At 43.1% G+C, this 22,349-nt stretch overlaps 1 protein-coding gene across 1 annotated transcript in view; it reads left to right on the plus strand.

The window, feature by feature from the left end:
- Positions 1-4,342: 4,342 nt before the first annotated feature.
- Positions 4,343-22,349, plus strand: part of LOC311231833 (uncharacterized protein) — a gene marked incomplete at both ends in the record, with an annotated part of 52,323 nt that continues 34,316 nt past the window's right edge. Inside the window, 3 exons of the mRNA XM_084318455.1 lie at positions 4,343-4,373; positions 4,475-4,585; positions 12,423-12,533. Of these exons, the coding sequence (XP_084174581.1) occupies positions 4,343-4,373; positions 4,475-4,585; positions 12,423-12,533 (253 nt within the window). The remainder of the gene's footprint in view (positions 4,374-4,474; positions 4,586-12,422; positions 12,534-22,349) is intronic.

Raw genomic sequence — 22,349 nt, forward strand, 5'->3', positions numbered from 1 at the left:
CAACACAAATGTACCAAGTCGAAAGTCTGCGTTTAATAATAATACATAGCAAAAGGTATGTACAACGATCACTTAATTACATTTATGATTTGAAATAGTATGCACTTTTATGGCAAATGAGTATTCGTAGGTAGATCAATATCGAATGTCCAATCTCTGATTGCGCAGGAAGCAAATATACAACCTGGAATATTTAGGGAACAATAGCAATGATACTTGAATGATTATATAGCTGGATACACTAGGGGAAGGTTCCGACTGCTTGTAGGACAGCTGGAGGGGGGGGGGGTAGAGTCTGGCTGTATCCCGTCTGGCCGAGGGTATCCTGGGAGAGCCCACAGTCGTGCGACCCGGTGCCCAGCGATCCTCGAGCCACAGATGAAAGCAGTTGGACTCTCTGTGGCCGGCGTCCTCCGGTCCACGATGGAGAGACGTGAGGCGACCTCGTCGTGTAGAGCGTCTTCTCACCTGTCGTCCTCTCCGGGGGGGGTATTTCCAACACACCGCAGTGTTGGCCTTTATCCATAGAATAATCAAAGTACTCAAAGCATAATCCAAGCCGGGGAAGGCTAGCCGTCGTCGGTAGAATAATCCAATATACAGGTCCACTCGCTCTTTGGCCTGGAGCTCCTCGGGTGCAGCTTCACGTGGGGTCAACCACCCTGGATAAGCGTCCAGCTGATGCCCGAAACGATGGGGGTGCTGATTACTATAGAACTCTTACCGCACGAGGCACTACATATGAATAGACTATTATTAGCTTAATAGAATACGTCCAACTCGACGATATAGTGCCAAATATGACTATTCAAATATTAATATACACGATGTCTCAATGCCGATACTGGGCCGAATTGGCCTTACTGCCCACACGTGGTTCGCGGGGAGGCTTTTGCGTCTGTCACTCTGTTGGAGGGTAAGGAACTGGACTAAAAGAAAGCTCTACTTTAATAGCGCAGTATATATACGCACTATGAACAAATAGTACCATTAGTGGTGCGGTAGACATATTCCTACGCGGAACTAGGACTTGTCCATACATGTTGAGCGGTACGATTGAACCTGGTCTGAGGGGTATGGCGACCTGGCACCAAGGTCTCGTCCAATGGTAGAATGGAGACTATTATGGGATGTTCAGTAGACTAGAAGGGATATTCAATGCATATTGTACAAGGAATATACAAGGGATATCAGGGGATATACAAATACAATTAAATATATATATATAAATAAATATATATATTCGGTTTAATCTGATCCTTCAGAACAGTATCGGAGCGCAGAATTAGAGGGTACTCGCCGATACCAGCATTTTAGGCAGTATCGGCGGCATTTCCGATACTGGTATCGGTATCGGAACAACTCTACTTTCTTTAACGCCATACATAAACCATAAGCTATATTAAACATTGAATGATTGAAAATTGTATTAACAGATTGCAGAATTGATGTAAATGTTTTATCTGTATTTTATTGTGATGTTCTTTTTTATGTTGAAACTTTCTGCTGCCTTGCTTGGCCAGATCGCTCTTGAAAAAGAGATTTTAATCTCAATGATGCTTATCTGGTTAAATAAAGGATTTGATTGATTGAGAATGGGTACAATACAGTACAGCTCAATACACACAATTGGTTGGGTAGGCGGGTTGGGGGGGGCGGGGGATTGTACATTGAAGGGGGTTGGGTTTGGACATTTACAGGGGCCAGTTTCGAATTGCAGTCTCCCGTAGGTGCTCTTTGAGAGTGGTTTTGAAAGTGGGTAGTGATTCACATTCCTTTACAGCTGTGGGTAGGGCGTTTGACATTGATGTGGCATAATTGCGAATTGTGTTTAGTCCCTTGTTTGAGCCGAATCTGGGTTTGACATGATTTGTGGAGCTACCTCTGGTGTCGTGGTATTCACTGACCTTTGGGAAGTATTTTGACATGTACATGGGTACCTAAGTGCTGTAGTGTATCTTGTAGACCAGGGCCAGGCCCATTGCAAGTTGCTGTACTCTGTCGTCTATTCTAAGCCATCCTAGGTCGTCAAAGTTGGCAGGGGTGAGGTGGGTTCTAGGAGTAAGGTCAAGCAGTAGTCTGACCAGTTTGTTTTGGGATGTTTGTAATTTTGTTTTTAGCGCCTTTGAGGTGCTTTGGTACCTTGAAGTGCAAGCATAGTTGTAGTACCCTTGAATGAGTGCTCCTGTCAGAGTCTTCAGGGTATTCTTGTTTACCAGAGAGGAGATCTGGTACAAGAATCTAGTTCTTTGGTTGACTTTTTTTTATTACATTGGATGCCATTTTGTCACAGGAAAGATTTGCCTCTAGGATGGAACCCAGGTATGTAATTTCATCTTTCCTTGTGACAATATTGTCACCCACTGTAACTGCGAAGCAGTCGGTCTTGCTGAGTTTGTTATTTTAACCGAAGAGAATGGACTCTGTTTTCCCCAGGTGGTGTAATGCTAGTTTGTTATCAGCGAGCCAGATTCTGCCGAGTTCTGAGCTGAGGGGTTTTTTCAACCTGTAACTTGTTCTTGTCCGAGACCAGCAGGGCTGAGTCGTCCGCGAACAGGAACAAGTTGCAGTCACAAGCTGACGACATGTCATTTGCATGAATTAGGAACAGTAACGGTCCTTGTATGCTTCCTTGTGGATTAATAAAGTTTTCAATCAATTCAATCAAAACCCTATGCTACCTGGCCATGCCCCCCACTAAATGTATTGACAGAAGATTATGACAGAGGAGGTGCCGGATCCGATCAAATAGGTGCCGGTCTCAATCTGGCAGATCCTGGCACAAATTAAGTCCTGCATTCATGTAATCAGCTTTGAATAAAAGCTTGTCAACTAATTGGCCTACAGTTCTCGTTCTTTTCCCCTCCATACTGTAATGAATGAATGAATGAAAACTTTATTTAACAGATTGCAGAATGGGTACAATACAGTACGGCTCAATACACATACACACAATTGTTAAGGGGATGCAGACCTGAGAAAGACGTTTGTCTTGTTTCCATCAGGGTCCCCCATTTTCAATTCATATAGACATTTATGACATACACGACAACATACATGACATTTATGGCATAGGGACATATAGGTATTTAGTACTGATACATTTGTGACATAAACGGTATTCAAATATACAGTACTGTTACCCCTAGATCCTGACAGAGTATATACATATGATGGGGAGGGGACTGTACATTAGGAGGGGGTGGGTGGGCGGGAGAGAAATATACATACGGCGGGGAGGGAATATATACATGCGGTGGGGAGGAGACTGTCTATTAGGAGGTGGTGGGGGTTTTGGGCATTTACGGTGGCCAGTTTAGAATTGCAGCCTCCCGTAGGTGCTCTTTAAGAGCGGTTTTGAATGTGGGTAGGGATTCACATTCTTTTACAGCTTTGGGTAGGGCGTTCCACATTGATGTGGCATAATTGCGAAACGTATTTAGACCCTTGTTTGAGCCGAATCTGGGTTTAACATGATTTGTTGAGCTTCCTCTGGTGTAGTGGTTGTGGTATTCACTGACCTTTGGGAAGTATTTTGACATGTACATGGGTAGGGATGGGTACCTTTCACATTTGAACCGATAAACCGATACCGGTACCTGTGAATCGATACCGGTACCCAACGGTACCTTTTTTCGGTACTTTAGTCTCAAGAAATTTAATTTACCTACCTCAGCCGTAAAAAAAAAATCCAAACTTCAAATAACTACAATTTCGACAGTTTTCGGCTTGTCATTGCTCCGACTGCTTTGTTGTTGAATCAAGTCAAATCCTAGGTAAGCATATATTGTGCGTGTGAACGTTGACATGAAAAGAAAAAAGTTAAAAAAAAAAAAACGTTTTTTTTAAACATTTACATTTTTTTTTCGGTTTCTCACTTGATTCGATACTCGGTAGTACCGACGTGTTTCGGTTCGGTACCTCAAAAGTACCGAATTCGGTACCCATCCCTATACATGGGTACCTTAGTCGTATAGTGTATCTTGTAGACCAGGCCCATTGCAAGTAGCTGTACTCTGTCGTCTACTCTAAGCCATCCTAGGTTGTCAAAGTGGGCAGGGGTGAGGTGGGTTCTGGGGGTAAGGTCAAGTAGTAGTCTGACTAGTTTGTTTTGTGATGTTTGTAATTTTGTTTTAAGCGCCTTTGAGGTGCTTTGGTACCATGAGGTGCACGCATAGTCGTGTGTGATGTGATTGGTGGAGAGAAGTCTCTATATATGTCCTGGCTGACCAGTCAGTTCCAGACTTGGATCTACAGTATGGGCTCTCTGTGACCATCTGCATTTATCCTTGTAGCAAAACTCCAGTTCCAGTAGAAGACGTCCAAGATCACACCTACTAGAATGAAGGAGGAATCAGACCAACAGGACCTCTGTAAGTCAGAACAAGACTTCCTACTGAAGAGACTTTAGTTTACTCTCGACCCAGAAGTAAATAAAGACTAGTATGTTGAGGTGTGTTTCCCTCTGTCCCAGATCCACCCAGAGACCTACTGATTATTAAAGAAGAAGATCAGGACGCGCTAGAGCCACCCAAGGAGACTTCCTTTGAGATGAAGGAGGAGCCCACAGACCACCAGGAGATCAGTATGTTGTTTCTTTCTCTTATCTTGATTTAGTCTTCTCCTTCCTCTGTTCCAGCATGTTTGTATGTCTCGGTCTTTGTCTCCATTGCTTTCTCTCCTCTCATTCTTTAATTTGATCAAACTCTTGTTCACATTCAGCCTAACTCTTTGGAGCACTTTATTCTGGTATCTCTTTTATAAATGGAACACCTTTGTCCTGGTTCCCTGCTGGATTGAATAGCAACCAGGAGAACTAAGCTGATAGAAGGGATCCCAACTGTGATGTATTAAGCCTTAGCTAAAGGGGTCAGTGGTCTTGTTTAACTTAAATAAATGTAATGGAGGAAAAGGATGTTTGATTTGAAATAAAGTTCAGTATATAAATGTAATAATTTGTAAAATAATACTGTACAGTGTTTCCCCTGAAAAAATATTCAACAGCGGTGCTGTGCTGCGCGCACTCTGCTGGAATCCATATTTGTGCGTGCGCACGTGCCGCCGCAATCCATATTAGCGCACGCTGCCGGAGAAATAACTTAAAACGACCTTAGAATTGTTCGAGGTTATATATTCGTACTGGCGAATCGCGTCTCGCTCTTTCGCCATATTGAGATATACCTCATCTCCAGTACCTACTGTACTTCATTAACGAAAACAAAGCACCCATGCACTTGACCAGGCCCCGCCCCAGTGTCCCCCTATAAGGCACCAGGCATGGTCACAATCGCCCTTCCTCTTTTTTTGTTTTCCATCATGGACGTGCTTTGCATCCCATGAACTAGCTGTTATGAAATGCAGAGAGAAATTGAACAATGTTGGGTTTTCGCCGGAGATTTTCCAGCCCCTGGAATCTTCTCGGCATGTTCCAACGGCACGTCGGGTCTGTCCTGGGGTTTCCTCGTCTTCTGACAGCGGATCGAGGGACGTTGCGCGATGTTTAGCTATCGGGCTAACTCGCGCTCAGGTAGGCCCTGTGCCATCAGGCATTAATGTTGGCGTTAGTGATACTGCTTGTCGTCCTGTGAGACAACCGAGTTGTGTATTGGCGCAAGGGGCAGGATATCTGGGTAAATGTGACTCTGAGTTGGATGTTTTCCCGGCTATCCTGGAGCGCGCTGCTAATGCTGTAATGCTGGGTCACTGTTCCGTTGTTCCCCGCTGTGGGATGTCACCGCTTTTCCCTCCTCTTAACCGGTTCATTGATGAAGGTCAGTCGGTAGCTAATGTGGGGGGTTTTGCTGAGACTTATTTACCCTTTTTACTAGAGTTGTTCCGATACCGATACCGGTATCGGAAATGCCGCCGATACTGCCTAAAATGCTAGTATCGGTATCGGCGAGTACACGTAAATTCTAGCCTCCGATCCCATGATGTAATTTATCTCCTGCCGAGTCCTGCGGAGAGTGAGGATTATAAAATGAACATGTTTTAAAGTGTGATGCTGTGTCATTTTAACAGCAGATACACTTTCTTAAATTCCATTGTCCCCGACAGTGCGGTGTGACGGGGAGCTCGGACGGGAATCGGGATGTGTTTGGCTGGTGTTATGATAGCATTAGCTGGAAAGATGGCTAGTTGGAACAACATCCGCTTTTAACGTTACATCAAATCAGATGATCGCCTGTCCTTTCTCCAGGACCTAACACTGTCCGTGACCGTCTATCAACAATAATGCACCCACGGTGAATTGTATTTAAGTTAAGTAGCTACGGACTAGCGCAGGCGCACGGGTCTCTGTGGCAGTTCCCTGTGCTGGGCCAGCCGCTGATGGTTTGGCTGGTGAGAGGGTGAGTCTGGAGAGGATGGACCCTTCTGTGGTCGACACCATCCCGAACGCGCATGCTCCCTCCACTATCGCGGTTTACGCAGGTAGGTGGCGTATTTTCCAAGAGTGGTGTAGAGTGGGGGCCTTGGACCCTGTGTCCTGCCCCCTGGACGCTGTCCTTTCCTTTCTTCAGTCTATTTTGGATAAACTGTCGGCTTCGACGGTGAGGGTATATGCCGCGGCTATATCCTCTTGTCATGAGGGGTTTGAGGGGATTGCGTTGTTCAGCCACCCTCTTGTGAAGCGTTTCCTGCTTGGCACTCGTTCTCTGTCTCCGAGTTGGGACCTCCAACTGGTCCTCGGCCGGTTGTCCGAGGCCCCGTTTGAGCCTCTTGAGCAGGCGTCTTTGGAACAGCTGTCTTTCAAGACTGCATTCCTGCTGGCCATCACCTCCGCTAAGCGCGTGGGTGAGCTTTGTGCTCTCTCTGTGCGGCCTGAGTGCTTGTCTATTTGTGTCAATAGCGGTGTGACTCTGAGGCCTAATCCAGTCTTCGTGCCAAAAAATATCCGGAGCTCTTTTCGCTCCAGGGATATTGTGGTTCAGGCGTTTCATCCGCCTCCTCACGCTGGTGAGTTAGAGGCGAGCCTTCACCTGTCGTGTCCAGTCCGGGCTTTGGGGGTTTACCTCAGCCGGACTCAGGACCTCAGGGCTACCGATCAGCTCTTTGTTTGTTACGGTGGCTCTCGCGCTGGTAAGGCACTGTCAAAACAGCGCCTGTCACATTGGTTGTGCGAGGGCATTGCCCTTTGCTACACGTTGGCTGGGCTGGCCCCCCCTGGGGGTGTCAGGGCGCACTCCACTCGTGGGGTGGCGGCCTCTGCCCGCCTTGTTAGGGGGGGCCTCGGTGGAGGACATATGTGCTGCGGCCTCCTGGTCCTCCCCGGGTCCCTTCGTTAGGTTTTACCTCATGGACATGACTGGGGGTTCTGTCTCCCAGGCGGTTCTGAGGTCTGGGACCTCCCCTGCGTCCCGCTCTTCGGTGGGTTAGCAGGGGTATGTGGGTGTGTGCCACAAGGTGATGTGTCACACGTGGTCCCGCCTGTGCTGTGCGTTTTTAGGGGTCTCTAGTTCCCTCTTTTTCGCACTTGAGTTGACTGCCGCCCCCTCTTCACTAGGAAGGGGGGGTGACGGGACTCCCCTCCCCCCTGGTGGTAGGGCTTGCGGGTCCTCAGGGGGTACATTTGTCGGGCCACACGTCTGCTCTGTCCCATATCTCAATATGGCGAAAGAGCGAGACGCGATTCGCCAGTACGAATATATAACGATTATAAAGTTATATGAGTACTGGCTGAGCGTCTCGCTCTTAGTGCGCCCTGAGGTCCCTTGGGGGGGGGGGGGGTTTCTTGATGGAAAACTTTTTTCCGAGGAAGGGCGAGTGTGACCATGCCTGGTGCCTTATAGGGGGACACTGGGGCGGGGCCTGGTCAAGTGCATGGGTGCTTTGTTTTCGTTAATGAAGTACAGTAGGTACTGGAGATGAGGTATATCTAAATATGGCGAAAGAGCGAGACGCTCAGCCAGTACTCATATAACTAGGTTATATACATAACCTATCGTTATTGATGTCATGTGCGTGTGAATTTGCTAGGATGTTTTTGGTGTGTCCGTTTGGTGTGCTCTGAAGGCCCAGGTAGCTGCATATACATATTTGTACACTACAAAAAAAGAAATCTTATCAAGTGAAAAGATCTTGTATTTGGTACAATAAGTCCAATATTGAGTAGAATTATCTTGAATTATAATAATAATAATAATAATGGATTGGATTTATATAGCGCTCTTCTCTGACTGACTGTTGCTCTGACTCAGAGCGCTTCACAGAGTCCATTATTCGTTCATACACAGTCATACCGGTGGTGGTAAGCTACAATTGCAGCCAGAGCTGCCCTGAGGCAGACTCACGGAAGCGTGGCGAATAATCAACGCCTACGGCCCCTCCGACCACCACCAACATTCATTCACATGCATACACATTCATACGAGGCAAGTAGGTTAAGTGTCTTGCCCAAGGACACAACGGCAATGGGATGGACATGGGCTTGAGCGGGATTCGAACCACCAACCCTTCAATCATTGGACGCCCCGCTCTACCCCTGAGCCACGCCGCCCCAGATAATTTTGCTTATTTTCTTCTTGATTTTGGTCACTTTAATCTTGTTTTAAGAAAATGTTAATCTTGTTTTCTTAGAACAAGATTAAATTGACAAATAAAAAAAAAAAGCTAAATTATCTGCCAGTGGGATAAGATAATTCTACTCAATATAGACTTATTGTACCAAATACAAGATATGTTCACTTGATAAGATAATTTATTTTGCAGTGTAGTTGTAATCAAAGTAAATGTCAAGATTAATGACCAACACTATTTGTATTGAACATAGATATAGATGATTTAATAGATAATATAAATACTAACATACTAACTGTCTAACATACACAAATCATAACACTACAACAGCACTTTACACCTAAGAAGTCTCAGTGGCATAGGCTACATTCTGCCTTAGAGCATTTCATTTTCCTGGGCTTTTGAAAGAAAAGCTCCAGGGCTCTTTGGTGGGGAATTCACTGGTAGGGGTCCATTGATGCTGAGACGCATACAAGCGGCCAGATGGTCTCCCTGCAGCCTGTTCTTCAGGTCAGTCTTTTACATTAAGCACCCCCCACAGCCCAAATGAAATGATAAAAAAAAAAAATATATATATATATATATATATATATATATTATAGTCTAGTTCATAGCAGCGGCGGCCCTAATTCAGCAGCGGCGCAGCTGCTGAAACACTGCTGTAAATACTGGAGTATTTCCTTAGTTGCTGTCTCCCTCTGCCCCAGATCTACCTCCAACTTCCTATCAATCATGAAAGAAGAGGCTCAGGACTCAATTACATCCTGTATTAGATTTTGTATAAAGATTAAAAAAAAATAAGATTTTTTTTAATGGACACCACAGCTACATTGGACCAGTCACAGTGGACAGACCAGATGTGTTGTTTTGCGTGTTTATAGCACGAGTGCTAGTTTTCAACACTAGTCCATTGAGGCTTTTCTAAAAGATAGAATAAAATTAACAGTAAAATACAGAATTAAAATCACAAATCAGAACAAATAGTTACCAGAGCAAGAGTCCATGATCAAAATAACAAAACCAGTCCGCGTCTACATATGTGAGCACTGCTACTTTGATTTCAGCCATACCTTGAGTCCTCTGCTGAAGACATTGACATTGGACTCCAGTTTTAAGCCAGTAGGCAGAAGAAATCCGCTTAATCGGAATAATACTTTTTCATGCCACTGTAATACTTTTTCATGCCACTGTAAATACTTTTTCATGCAACTGTAAATACTTTTTCTGTCTCCCTCTGTTCCAGATCCACCCAGTGACCTACTGATGATTAAAATAGAGGAGGTTCAGGACACGCTAGACCCACCCACGGATATGTCCACTGGGCTGAAGGAGGAGCCCACAGACCCCCAGGAGACCAGTATGTTACTTTTATTTTTCTTGTCATCTTCCTATGTTTCTTTTTCTTAGACATCTTTTTAAGTCTCTAGATGTGAGGTTAAGAATTTACCTATGTGAATTCTTAAAACTGAATATGAACATTTTTATTCTGTCACCTATTGATTAACACTTTCCATGCCACGGGTCCGGTGCCCCGGAACCCCGTTGCATGCCACCACCCACTTCAATGACAGAGCTCTCATATTTGCGAATGCATAAACTATATCTTAAATTATGGCTATGTGTATAATATGGCCGTCGTTTATCAATGACTTGTTTGCAGTCAACATTGTCGAAACTGATTGTTTTTTAATCGGTTCATTTCCGTTTGATATTATTTTGAAAAACGCTTGTTTTATGAAATTTCCAGAAAATGTCTGAAGATTCTGTGATAATCGCCCTTTACTGGAATATACTGGAATACACAAAAAACTTTGTCATTTTTCGTCCTATTTATGAATCGGTTTCAAATAAACGCTAGATTATCGATAGTATATGTACTTATTCACGCTATAGAAGCGGGCTGAAAAATCGATTATCCATTTCCTGATCAGCACACACACACACACTCACACATAGGGCCCACGTTGATATATCTGTGAAAAAAGCTCTGATTATCCCAAGACTGGTAAAATAGATTCCTTACCTCAGATCAGATTAGAAAGATTATTCCAATTCCTGATCGCCATTCCAAATATCGATCGCGTTTATTGATCCAACGCTGGGTACTGGAAACACACATTATCCGCTGGTCTGGTGGTCGGCAATGACTTCGATCGTCTCGGGTTACTTGTCTGACAAGTAAAATGTGGAAGCAGGACTTTTTTTTCTCCGTGCCTTTAATTCAATCCAATCCAAAGGGGTGCAGTACCATCCGGAGAGATGATAGGGGGCGGTATTTTCCCAATGGAGCTCAGAGAGCGTTCCAGTGGTAACGTGAGGCTAGATTGATGAAATATGAATGGAAATCGCTAAAAAAAAAAGAATTATCAAAAACGAGATCTCTCGTCTCTCTGGCGCTCAACGGTTGGCATGAACTAATGAGAAATCTCGTCGTTGGCACTCAAAGTGTTAAAGGTCCGCGCTGGTCTGTCTATAATGAAATGAGAGGACAGCTCTGCGCTAAAGCAAGTCTCATCTCAGCCGCAACGTGACAACATATACTTGATGTTCGCGATATAGTAATTTACTACATCTCATGTAGAACAAGCCGCGATACATCGAGTATACTCAATATATCGCCCAGCCCTACTATACACAACATATATTCTATCTATTATTGCATGAATATTGCAACTTGTGTAAGGTAGTGTCATAACAAAGCCAATAAAGTAATGTCTTCACGCCCGATTTATTTTCTGGCCTGTGGTATTATGAGGTCGGGTTTAGCAGCTAGTAGCTGGTATACTATGCTATGCTAATGGTAGCCTATAGATGCTATTGCTAATGGTAGCCTATGCTAGCCCATTGTATTGGCACAGCAGAAGGGAAGCTACACTGACCTCCGTAACAGTGGCTGAAAGTAAGTGCACCTTTGTCTATAACAACAAATCTATTTGTTGTTGTAAATCTTAAATCTAAAATGTTGTTTCACTCAGTGACACTGTGGGCGTGTCTCTGCTAATTGAGCTATCACCAGTCAGAGGCAAGTCTTTGTGTTTAAAAGCAGCTCTTTCAGGGTAGAGAATTCAGTTTGTATTGACACAGCAGAAGCCAATACTTTGGTTGAACAACATTGAATCCTACTGCATGCTACCCGTTTGACAGCCTAAAACTTAAACATTTAAACTTCCTACCTAGAAATGCTACCTATATAGGAAGCTTCCTTGCATTTGACACACAGGGATTGAAGGGTATGAACTACAATTACCTAGGCAAAGGGGACATGAATCAATAATGTATAAACATGAATAAAATATTAAAAGTTCTGTAAATTATTATGAAGCAATCTTATAAACATAAACAACCAATGTAATTGGCATAATGTTGTTTGTGCCACAGCAAAAAGCACTGACAACATTGCATTAATATTAGAGTTTAACATTCTCAACATAAACTAACCAGCCCATATTTCTTGGGTTTCAAAGTTTTGATAATCCAGCCAGATCACGCAAACAAGTCGGCCATTTGCTGAGCTACAATTAACAATTTAACAAACAAATGAGTTAAGTCACAGGGCCGTTTCTTGCCATATGCGGACTATGTGGTTTCATAGGGCCCCCGAAGCCACCAGGGGGCCCCCTAAACTGAATTGTTTTATATACATTTAAAATTAAAATCACTCACGCGTTGAGTGAAAGCACCTATATGCAATTTTTTAAGAATGATAATATATATATATATTTTATACTGTATATATACTGTAGGGATGTAACAAATCATCAGCTTAAAAAATTAACCGATAGGCTACTGCTTATGACCGCAAGTTTTATTTTCTTTATATATATATAAAAAAAAATATTAAACCACTGTAAATACTTAAACCATGGCATTAAAATGTCTTAATCTGAATTTACTAATACCTGTAGACACCCTGATTCAACTGATGATTAAGAAAGAAGAGGCTCAGGACACGCTAGACCCACCCAAGGATACTTCCTTTGAGATGAAGGAGGAGCCCACAGACCACCAGCATATCAGTATGTTACCTTTCTATCTCTTATCTTGATTCAGTCTTCTCCTTCCTCTGCTCTATCATATTTGTATGTCTTTGTCTCCATAGCTTTGTCTCTCATTCTTTCATTTCATCAAACTCTAGTCACATGGTGCACTTTATTTTGCTGTCTGCCTCTGCCCCAGATCTACCCTCTCAAATTCCTATCTGCTACCAAGAAACATGTCTAACGTGCCAGCAGTGTTAATTTTGGCAACTAAAATTATGACGAAAGATGTTCGTCAAAGTTTTTTTTTTCATGACAACAACGAGACGTGACATCACGTTATTGAAGACCATGTGACGCTAACGTGACTAAATAGTTAATTAAATAACGTTGACCACAACTGAGGACACAAAAATGTAATTTACAAAAAAACCAGGACGAAATTTCTCTTCATGTATGTTGATATTTAGGCGAGTCAATATATGGTTTAACCCCAAAAAAATGTATACAAAAGGTTTTTCAATGGATTCTGGTAGTATTGGGCGTGCTAAATAACATACTAAAAGTCGACCAAAATCGACCCCTCCGAAAGCCGTCATTTCCAAGATGGCGTCCCAGATGGCGCCGGGGCGATTAAAATGGCTATATCTCAAATTAAGAAAATGGTGCAAAGGATTTCTCAACTGATTCTGGTACCTCTGGGCATGCTCACTAACATACTAAAAATCTAGGAAAATACACCTTCCAGAAAGGCTTCATTTTCAAGATGGCGTCCAAAATTGCGGCTGGCCAAGCTTAAAATGGCTATATATATGTCAATATAAAAATTATATAAATGATTTTGTCATTTGATTCTGGTACCCCAAGTACCCCTAGACATACTTAGGAACATACTAAAGTTTTAGGGAAATACACCTTCCGAAGAGGCTTAATTTTCAAAATGGTGTCCAAAATGACGACTGGGAGCTTAGAATGCCTGTATCTCAAATGGGAAAACATTTCTAAAGGATTTATAAACTGATTCTGGCACCTCTATACATTAATAACGAGCAACATATCTAGCTAAATATATCTGCTAGGAATGCATCATTTGCATCATCAAAATGGCTGCCTGTAGCTTATTTTGGCTAAAATTAAAATTGGTTATTATATTCAACCTAGAAAGCTGGCTTTGGTGTTGAACACAAAATAAATGACCCACTTATTGTGGTCTTTAGGCCTACTCATCATCATCTTCAGGATCCTCTGGGAGAAACTTGTTATGTGGATTGTCACATTCATGAAGTTGACATGGTCCACAGACAGTAGTACAAGGTAGTCCATATTTTCTGCATGAGCAGCAAAGTGTCTTGCAGGCAGTGGTACAGTTACAATGAATGACCTTCAAGAGACTGTCTGGAGCAGCATTCATTGTTGACATGAGTGGGACAAATCTATTGTCCTGCAGTTTCCAGCCCCAGTCTAGAGCATCTATACCATCATCTGTTCCCATCCTGACCATGACCTGGTAGTATGCTCTACGACAGTGGAATTTGGTAGCAGATTCAGTTGGTGGTAGACGTTTCAAGTTTCAAGTTTCTTTAATAGTTGTCATACAGAAGTACAGAATACTTTCATACAAAATGCTTCTTACTGTTACGCTCCAGAGACTGTGCTAGACAAGATAGTATCAAATAACATAGTATAGCATGTAATTTAGAAGAAGAAAATGAGGTCACAGTGTTCGGTATAGACATATGTACAATGTTCTGAGTTACCATATAATAATATACAATACTATGCAGTGTACTAATGTACAGTACTATATAGTGCAAAGCAGAAATGGGATGAGGTACAATTTAGGTACAATTTACAGTAAGGTGTACGAGTTGTAGTGCAATCCTTCATCAATAAATATAAAGTGTGGGGAGTGGGTGCTACAGTGTGTTTGTTTAAAGTGGGTGTGTGCTATAAAGTGTGTGGAGTGGGTGCTACAGTGTGTTTGTTTAAAGTGAGTGTGTGCGTGTGGATGTGTGTGCTATGTGCGTTTGGTGGTTGTTGTTGTGTAGTGTTCATTGTTCGTTTAGCAGCCTGATGGCCTGGGGATAGAAGCTTCTTCTGAGTCTTTCTGTGCTCGCCTTGAGACTCCGGTATCGCTTGCCTGACCGCAGCAGTTCAAAGAGGCAGTTGTTCGGGTGACTGGAGTCTTTAATGATTCTCTTAGCCTTGCCCTTGCAACGCTTGTTGTAAATGTTTAGGCGTTCAGGCGTTACCGTTGATGAAGCTGAGACAACCTTCTTGCTGAAAATGTTATATCTCATTTTTGCAAGCGAATCTGTGCACTTTCCACCAAAAAAGACAGCCATTGCTTGGCACCCAAGGTCATCGATCACATCTGTTCTGAAGGATCAGATTAAACCGAATATATATATTTATTTATATATATATATTTAATTGTATTTGTATATCCCCTGATATCCCTTGTATATTCCTTGTACAATATGCATTGAATATCCCTTCTAGTCTACTGAACATCCCATAATAGTCTCCATTCTACCATTGGACGAGACCTTGGTGCCAGGTCGCCATACCCCTCAGACCAGGTTCAATCGTACCGCTCAACATGTATGGACAAGTCCTAGTTCCGCGTAGGAATATGTCTACCGCACCACTAATGGTACTATTTGTTCATAGTGCGTATATATACTGCGCTATTAAAGTAGAGCTTTCTTTTAGTCCAGTTCCTTACCCTCCAACAGAGTGACAGACGCAAAAGCCTCCCCGCGAACCACGTGTGGGCAGTAAGGCCAATTCGGCCCAGTATCGGCATTGAGACATCGTGTATATTAATATTTGAATAGTCATATTTGGCACTATATCGTCGAGTTGGACGTATTCTATTAAGCTAATAATTAGGGGTGGGACAATACATCGATCCAGATCGATATATCGATCTATTATCAATAATCAAATAGGATCGACGCAACGTAAAAAGATCGATTCATATTGCGATACTCTTATTTTGAAAATCCCCGCGAGTCATATCCGCCGGCGCCCAGTATTGTGAAACTCCGTGTACACATTACAGCAGTGTTTGCGTCTGCTGTAAAGCACTACAGAGCGTCTATTTTGCGAGCAGATATAAGTCTGTGCAGTTTTTTCCCCGCAACGGGTCAAATGCATATAACAGGCGTTGCATCGTCGCCATTCCTTTATGCCAACGTCGCGTTAAATATCTAAATGAACGTCGCGTTGGCTGCTTAAAAGCTAAGCAGCTAACCGTGAGAGAGAACAGGAGAGTGAAGAGGGGACTTGGAAGGAGGAGGGGTGGGGGCTGTGGGGGACTGTGTGTGTGTGTGTGTGTCTGTGTGTGTCTGTGTGTGTCTGTGTGTGTGTTAAAGCTCAATATATAAAAACAAAAGTGAACAGGAGGTCTATTTGTATTAAAAACAATAGATTGTTTTTCATTTAAATGTCTGGAAGAGCTCAAAAATAAATACATCAATTGATATTTCCGTAGCCTTTTTTTAGTTGATCTAAATGTGACTGATTGTGTTAAATGGGCACATAATATCGCCTCATATCGATCGCAGGCACCTGAATTGAATCGTATCGTATCGTATCGTGGCAGACTTTGTGATATCGGCAAATATCGTATTGTTGTCCAAAGAATCGATATCGTATCGTATCGTGATGAAACTGATGATTCCCACCCCTACTAATAATAGTCTATTCATATGTAGTGCCTCGTGCGGTAAGAGTTCTATAGTAATCAGCACCCCCATCGTTTCGGGCATCAGCTGGACGCTTATCCAGGGTGGTTGACCCCACGCGAAGCTGCACCCGAGGAGCTCCAGGCCAAAGAGCGAGTGGACCTGTATATTGGATTATTCTACCGACGACGGCTAGCCTTCCCCGGCTTGGATTATGCTTTGAGTACTTTGATTATTCTATGGATAAAGGCCAACACTGCGGTGTGTTGGAAATACCCCCCCCGGAGAGGACGACAGGTGAGAAGACGCTCTACACGACGAGGTCGCCTCACGTCTCTCCATCGTGGACCGGAGGACGCCGGCCACAGAGAGTCCAACTGCTTTCATCTGTGGATCGAGGATCGCTGGGCACCGGGTCGCACGACTGTGGGCTCTCCCAGGATACCCTCGGCCAGACGGGATACAGCCAGACTCTACCCCCCCCCCCCTCCAGCTGTCCTACAAGCAGTCGGAACCTTCCCCTAGTGTATCCAGCTATATAATCATTCAAGTATCATTGCTATTGTTCCCTAAATATTCCAGGTTGTATATTTGCTTCCTGCGCAATCAGAGATTGGACATTCGATATTGATCTACCTACGAATACTCATTTGCCATAAAAGTGCATACTATTTCAAATCATAAATGTAATTAAGTGATCGTTGTACATACCTTTTGCTATGTATTATTATTAAACGCAGACTTTCGACTTGGTACATTTGTGTTGGATCCGTTTCATCAGGTGGGAGTGTTTATCATAATTATTTATACCTAGTACTGGGTGGCCAGAGTCTAAAGTACAAGAGGTAGTGGTAGTAAGTATCATATCTAACAATACAGTCAGGGAATTGTACCCCTCAGTTACAACATCTGTTGTCTGGTTTGGTACAGTGAATGCATTGGCACAAGCCTGAAGGACAGGATCCCCTTTTACAAGTTTTTGGAATGATGTCAACTCCGAAGATCCGGGAAGTTGTGTCACAGCCAGTCACAGCATGGATGAACAGCAACTGAGAACACACATCCTGTCCGAGTACTTCTTTCAAATGGTTTATGGCGTACACTTTAAAACTGCCATCAGCTTTCGACTTGTCTGATCTGAAATAAAGGCCCTTGCTATCTCTCTGTGCATAGTAAAGAAGTAAGACGAGGAGATCAGTATCTTCTCCAATCAGCGTCGTGGTGTGAAGAAGAGATGATCCCACTGCGGCCCTTACTATGTCTACATCAGCATCTCCAAGTGAATTGACCACAGTGCAATCCCGTTCTTTCAGTTCATCACTTATCATGTGGATCAGTTTCTGTTTATTCAGATCTCTTGACAGGAACTCCTCCTTCTTACCTGAGAACTCTGTCTCAGCAGTGAAGTTGACAATGGGATGAATATTGTTTCCTCTTCTTTGATGTGTGTTGTCTTTAATGGATGGCCCATCCTCATAGCCATCAAACACAATGGTTGTAGCTGAGCCATAATGTTAGATGGTGAAGTCTGCATATGACTGTGCAATTTTACCATAGCTTTGTCCGTGCTTCCATTGTATTCGGTGAAGGAGTGAACCACCATCAAGAACATAATGCTCCGTTTCTGGTACAGAATCTAGGATTGCATCACTTGCATGATCACAGATTGCGTGCGCTAGTTGTGGTTTATCAGCTTTGCGGAAGACGTTTCCGGCTTCAAAGAGGGCAGGAGGGAAAGGACTGAGTTCGTAACGCATAACCTCCTCCAATGACAGCTCTCCAGTTTGGGAGACAATAAGGAAACGTTGAAAAAGAAGTGCAGAATCAATGATTCGATCAGGAGCAACCTTGATAGACGATTTTTGTCCAAGGGTTATGGCTTTATCCTTTCTACTAAATGAAAATGTGAATGCCGGCTGTCCGATCATTTTGTGCATGATGTTGCGTCCAACAGAGTCATAATCATGCACGTTCACTCCATCCTCAGCAACAACACCTGTAACAACATTCCTTAAAGAAGAGTCTGGAGAGAAAGGTGAACATAGCAAGTTTTGAAGTGATCTTCTCCAGGTCAGCAGCATCCCTTTTCATCCTTGCCTCTGTTGAATCCTTGTGCTGTTCTGATGTTGTGTATGTCTGGTTTGAGAACTCCTGCATTGCGGTGTTATACTCTGATGTTATGCCCTTTGACATTGTCCAAAGGGATCTCTGATTGTCGGTCATTCCACTTCCATGTGTCATCCCTCCTGTAGTCTTCAATGACCTCATCAATGTTGTTTCGATTACAAGATCTGAGCTGAGGCCTGCCCATGATTGGCTGCTGCGACGGATAACATGAAAACCCTTTTCAAATTGTCTGAAGACATCTGGGTGGTTGATGTGAAGCTGACTCATCTCTTGGACATAAAAGTGTGCCGATTTCAAGTAATTGTAATGCCCAGCCGCAGCGAATATCGGCATGCATTCAGAAACAGCGCGTAGGTGCAAAAGCCAGGAACCTGTGCGATCTGCTGTTATCAGTGACCTAGCAACTTCTAACATGTGTTGGTAATTTAGCCACAACTGACTAGTTTTGGATCTAGCACACAGTTCCATCTTCCTTTTTTCCCAGCTCTTCATTTATTGTAATGAGGGTCTCTGATGTGAACACTGTTTCCAATGGCATTTCACCCTTAACTATTGAGGTATACATTGCTTCAGACTGTTCAACCATTGCTGCAAATTCATGACTATCATCTACCATTTCTGATATCATACGGTTAAGACATTTGTCAACCAGAAGATGGCCACGGAATGCTCTCTGAACTGATTTGCCTGTCATCATATGGGCTACTGAGTTCTCCCCATAGACTACCCCTAGAATGTCCTTAAGTCCTGTACCGTCCATCAGTGTACCAATTGCTCCTAGCAAATTCATAAATGTGTGAAATCCTCCTAGGAGCAGGACAAAGGACTTGAGGTGACTGCACTGTGGTGAATCTAGGATTATCTCTGCTGCTTTCCAATATAGGGGTTGGTCAAATGTAACTACTGGGGCAAGGTGGTGTTTGGATGCCAGACCACAAATGAACTCCAGTGTTGACAGAATGCATGTTTTGTCTCCGGAGTACATGTCTATCATTGGTAAGTATCTCACTGAAGACTGCCCTTGATGTTCATCTCCCTTATGAATAATGTGCATCATCCCCTGCCAACCAGGTGCAGGCTGTTTGAAATTGAACGATAACTCCCAAAGCAGATCAACCATCTTGTTACATTCTGCAAGTCTTGGAAGTTCTTTAAATGTGGTGTCTCTGCAAAAGTGTTTGGCAAAGTGATAATCTATTATCACAACTTTTGACCTCTGCACAAGATTCAGTTCATTAATTCTGAACCTCGGAATCCTTTGGTCTGTCTTCTGTCCTGGTGTCAAGGCAGCTATCATGCCCATCCCATGAAATGTCCCTTTCCCATCAATTGTTAGAATATTATGATCTACATTGTCTGCAGCAAATAAGACGGTCGTGTTCAACACATCAATATCCTTATCAAGCATGTTTGGTGCAGTACAATTTGCAGCATTCATTTCAAACCTCTGCAGTTCAGAATAGGAAGAGCAGAATCCCATCTTATTCAGCATATCTACAATGAACCGAGACCGGTTTAAGTGGTGCATTTGCACTGCTAGGCCAATTTGCAAAGGGGCAAGGACAGCTCGTGGTCGGACTGCCTGTATGATTGCATGGCCAATACTAGCAATTTTCTGCTCTGTCTCTTTACCGACAAACAAAGCTTTTAACACAATGTGGAGTGATTGTGGAATATAATCAAGGGCATTCTGTAGTTTTAGTGTCTCTGTAGTCGGGTACTCATTAACAGGTGGAACATTAGTCATTATGTCACTTTTTATGAGTTTTGCAGCTGTTTCAAGTAAGTGTCTCTTCTCAGACTCTTCATCACTGTTTTGTGTTGTTATAGTAGGATCTGAGTGTCTGATGTTTTCTCTCTTATTGTAACAATACAATCCAAGCCATCTCCTTCTGCAATAAATATGCTATTTGCATATCGTTGCATCAGCAATGTTTTTAGGTATTGATTACTATATGGGATGGAATCGGCCTTAGACAAATACTCTTGCATTTTACACCTAAGTGCAGAAACGGTCAGCTGTCCATCATCATTCGTTTCAAAGTAAGCACACATTTTTGAGAAGGCTTGTTCTTGGTCCTCATTCTTTGGCCTTCCAGACTTTCTCCGCTTTGGATTACAATCAGGCTGAAATTCCATGGGAACATCACGGTCACACCGGAAATGTGTGCTACAAGCATTATGATACACACAGTCTGCAGCATGTAGATCACTATTATAGTATTCAATTCTACCTTTGACTTTGAATGACCACTCATCATTTCGTTTATCACAGCTTTGCAATATAGACTTTGCAAAGTTGTCTGGCTTTTTTTACGTAACTGTAGTCGGCACGTCCTTCATGAACATTTGTGCCGCAGAAAAGGCAATCAGTTTGGCTATTGAATAGAGCTTCAGACTGCCTAGTACTAGTCCTTTTATTAGTGGTACTTGATTCACCGCTCTGTTTCCTCTGTAAATGTAAATCAATATCTCGGCTATGTATGTACATTTTGCGGCATTCTGAATGTACTTTCATGCCAGCAGTCACATGAACAGTGTCACCTCTTTTAACACTAGCTTTATTGATCCCATCAGCACCTTTCTGACGAATCTCAACAAAATCACTTCCATCTTCCAATTTACAAATGGGACAGATCTGGGCACTGAATTCACTCATCACTTTAGAAATCAGATAATGGTCAAAAAGAAGGCTTCAACTATGCTAGCTTGAGAGCTGAGAGTGCAAACACCTCTGTCAAAGACTAGAATGAAACTGGGGCTTAAATAACACTGCCAGGTCAGACACGCCCAGACATGCCCAAACACAGGACCAGTTTGGACGCCATCTTGAAAATGATGCCTTTCTGGAAGGTGTATTTTCCTAGACTTTTAGTATGTTCACAAGCATGTCTAGAGGTACCAGAATCAAGTGAAAAATCATAGTTATATATTTTTTTCTATTGAGATATATAGCCATTTTAAGCTTGGTCTGCCGCCATTTTGGACGCCATCTTGAAAATTAAGCCTTTCTGGAAGGTGTATTTTCCTAGATTTTTAGTATGTTAGTGAACATGCCCAGAGGTACCAGAATCAGTTGAGAAATCCTTTGCACCATATTCTCAATTTGAGATATAGCCATTTTAATATCTCCACCGCCATCTGGGACGCCATCTTGGAAATGGCGGCTTTCGGGGGGGGTCGATTTTGGTCGACTTTTAGTATGTTATTTAGCACGCCCAATACTATCGGAATCCATCGAAAAACCTTTTGTATCAATTTTTTTTGGGTTAAGTGCTTTTTTTTCATAGATTGACTCGCCTAATTGTTGACTAAAACAAGACGAGACAAAATAATTATAACTTTTCTTAAAGGCCATCGTCCCGACAGAGCAGTGTGACGGCTGACGGGGAGCTCTGTGTTATTAACATTAGTTGAAGAGCTATCTGAAAAGCTAGTTTTAGCTTAACGTTACCTTGGCTGAAGTTGGGACTATTCATAATCCAGCTGCAGACCTGCAAGCAAAGTACAGCAAGTTGGCAAAGCAGTATTCCAAGGTAAATCACTTTTTCACCAGTAACGTTACATTGTTTGTCTTTCCATCTAGCTTGCGTTAACTAGTGGCTAACCTAGCTCACGCTAACGTGGTTAACTGATCGACCTCTCACACACATGCACGCAATTAATGACATAATGCGGACAGCCATACCGGTGACAATGTTTAGCTTTTAGTGCCAAATGATAAGAGTCTGAGGCGGAGTCTCAAAAGAGAATGTTGAATATTTATTTTGCATTAAAAATCACAACATAGACGGCCGGTCGGGTGGCGTAGCAGAGAATGCGCTCGTCACCAATGCAAGAGGCTGCGGTCTCGAGAGTCAGCATTGCCTGGGGCTTGGGCCGATCGTCATACTAACTCGTTTGGCTGGGTTAGGGGGAGGGAATTCGTGGGTGGTAATCTGGCGTTGTGGACAGCAACACCTACAGGTCAGGTCTGGGCGCCTGCTCAGCGAAAGGCAGGAAGTGGTGAAGGCAGCGTGACCTCCCACGCGTTACA

The sequence above is a fragment of the Notolepis coatsorum genome (genome assembly GCF_963971535.1).
Source record: "Notolepis coatsorum genome assembly, chromosome: 7".
Taxonomy (NCBI): Eukaryota; Metazoa; Chordata; class Actinopteri; order Aulopiformes; family Paralepididae; genus Notolepis; species Notolepis coatsorum.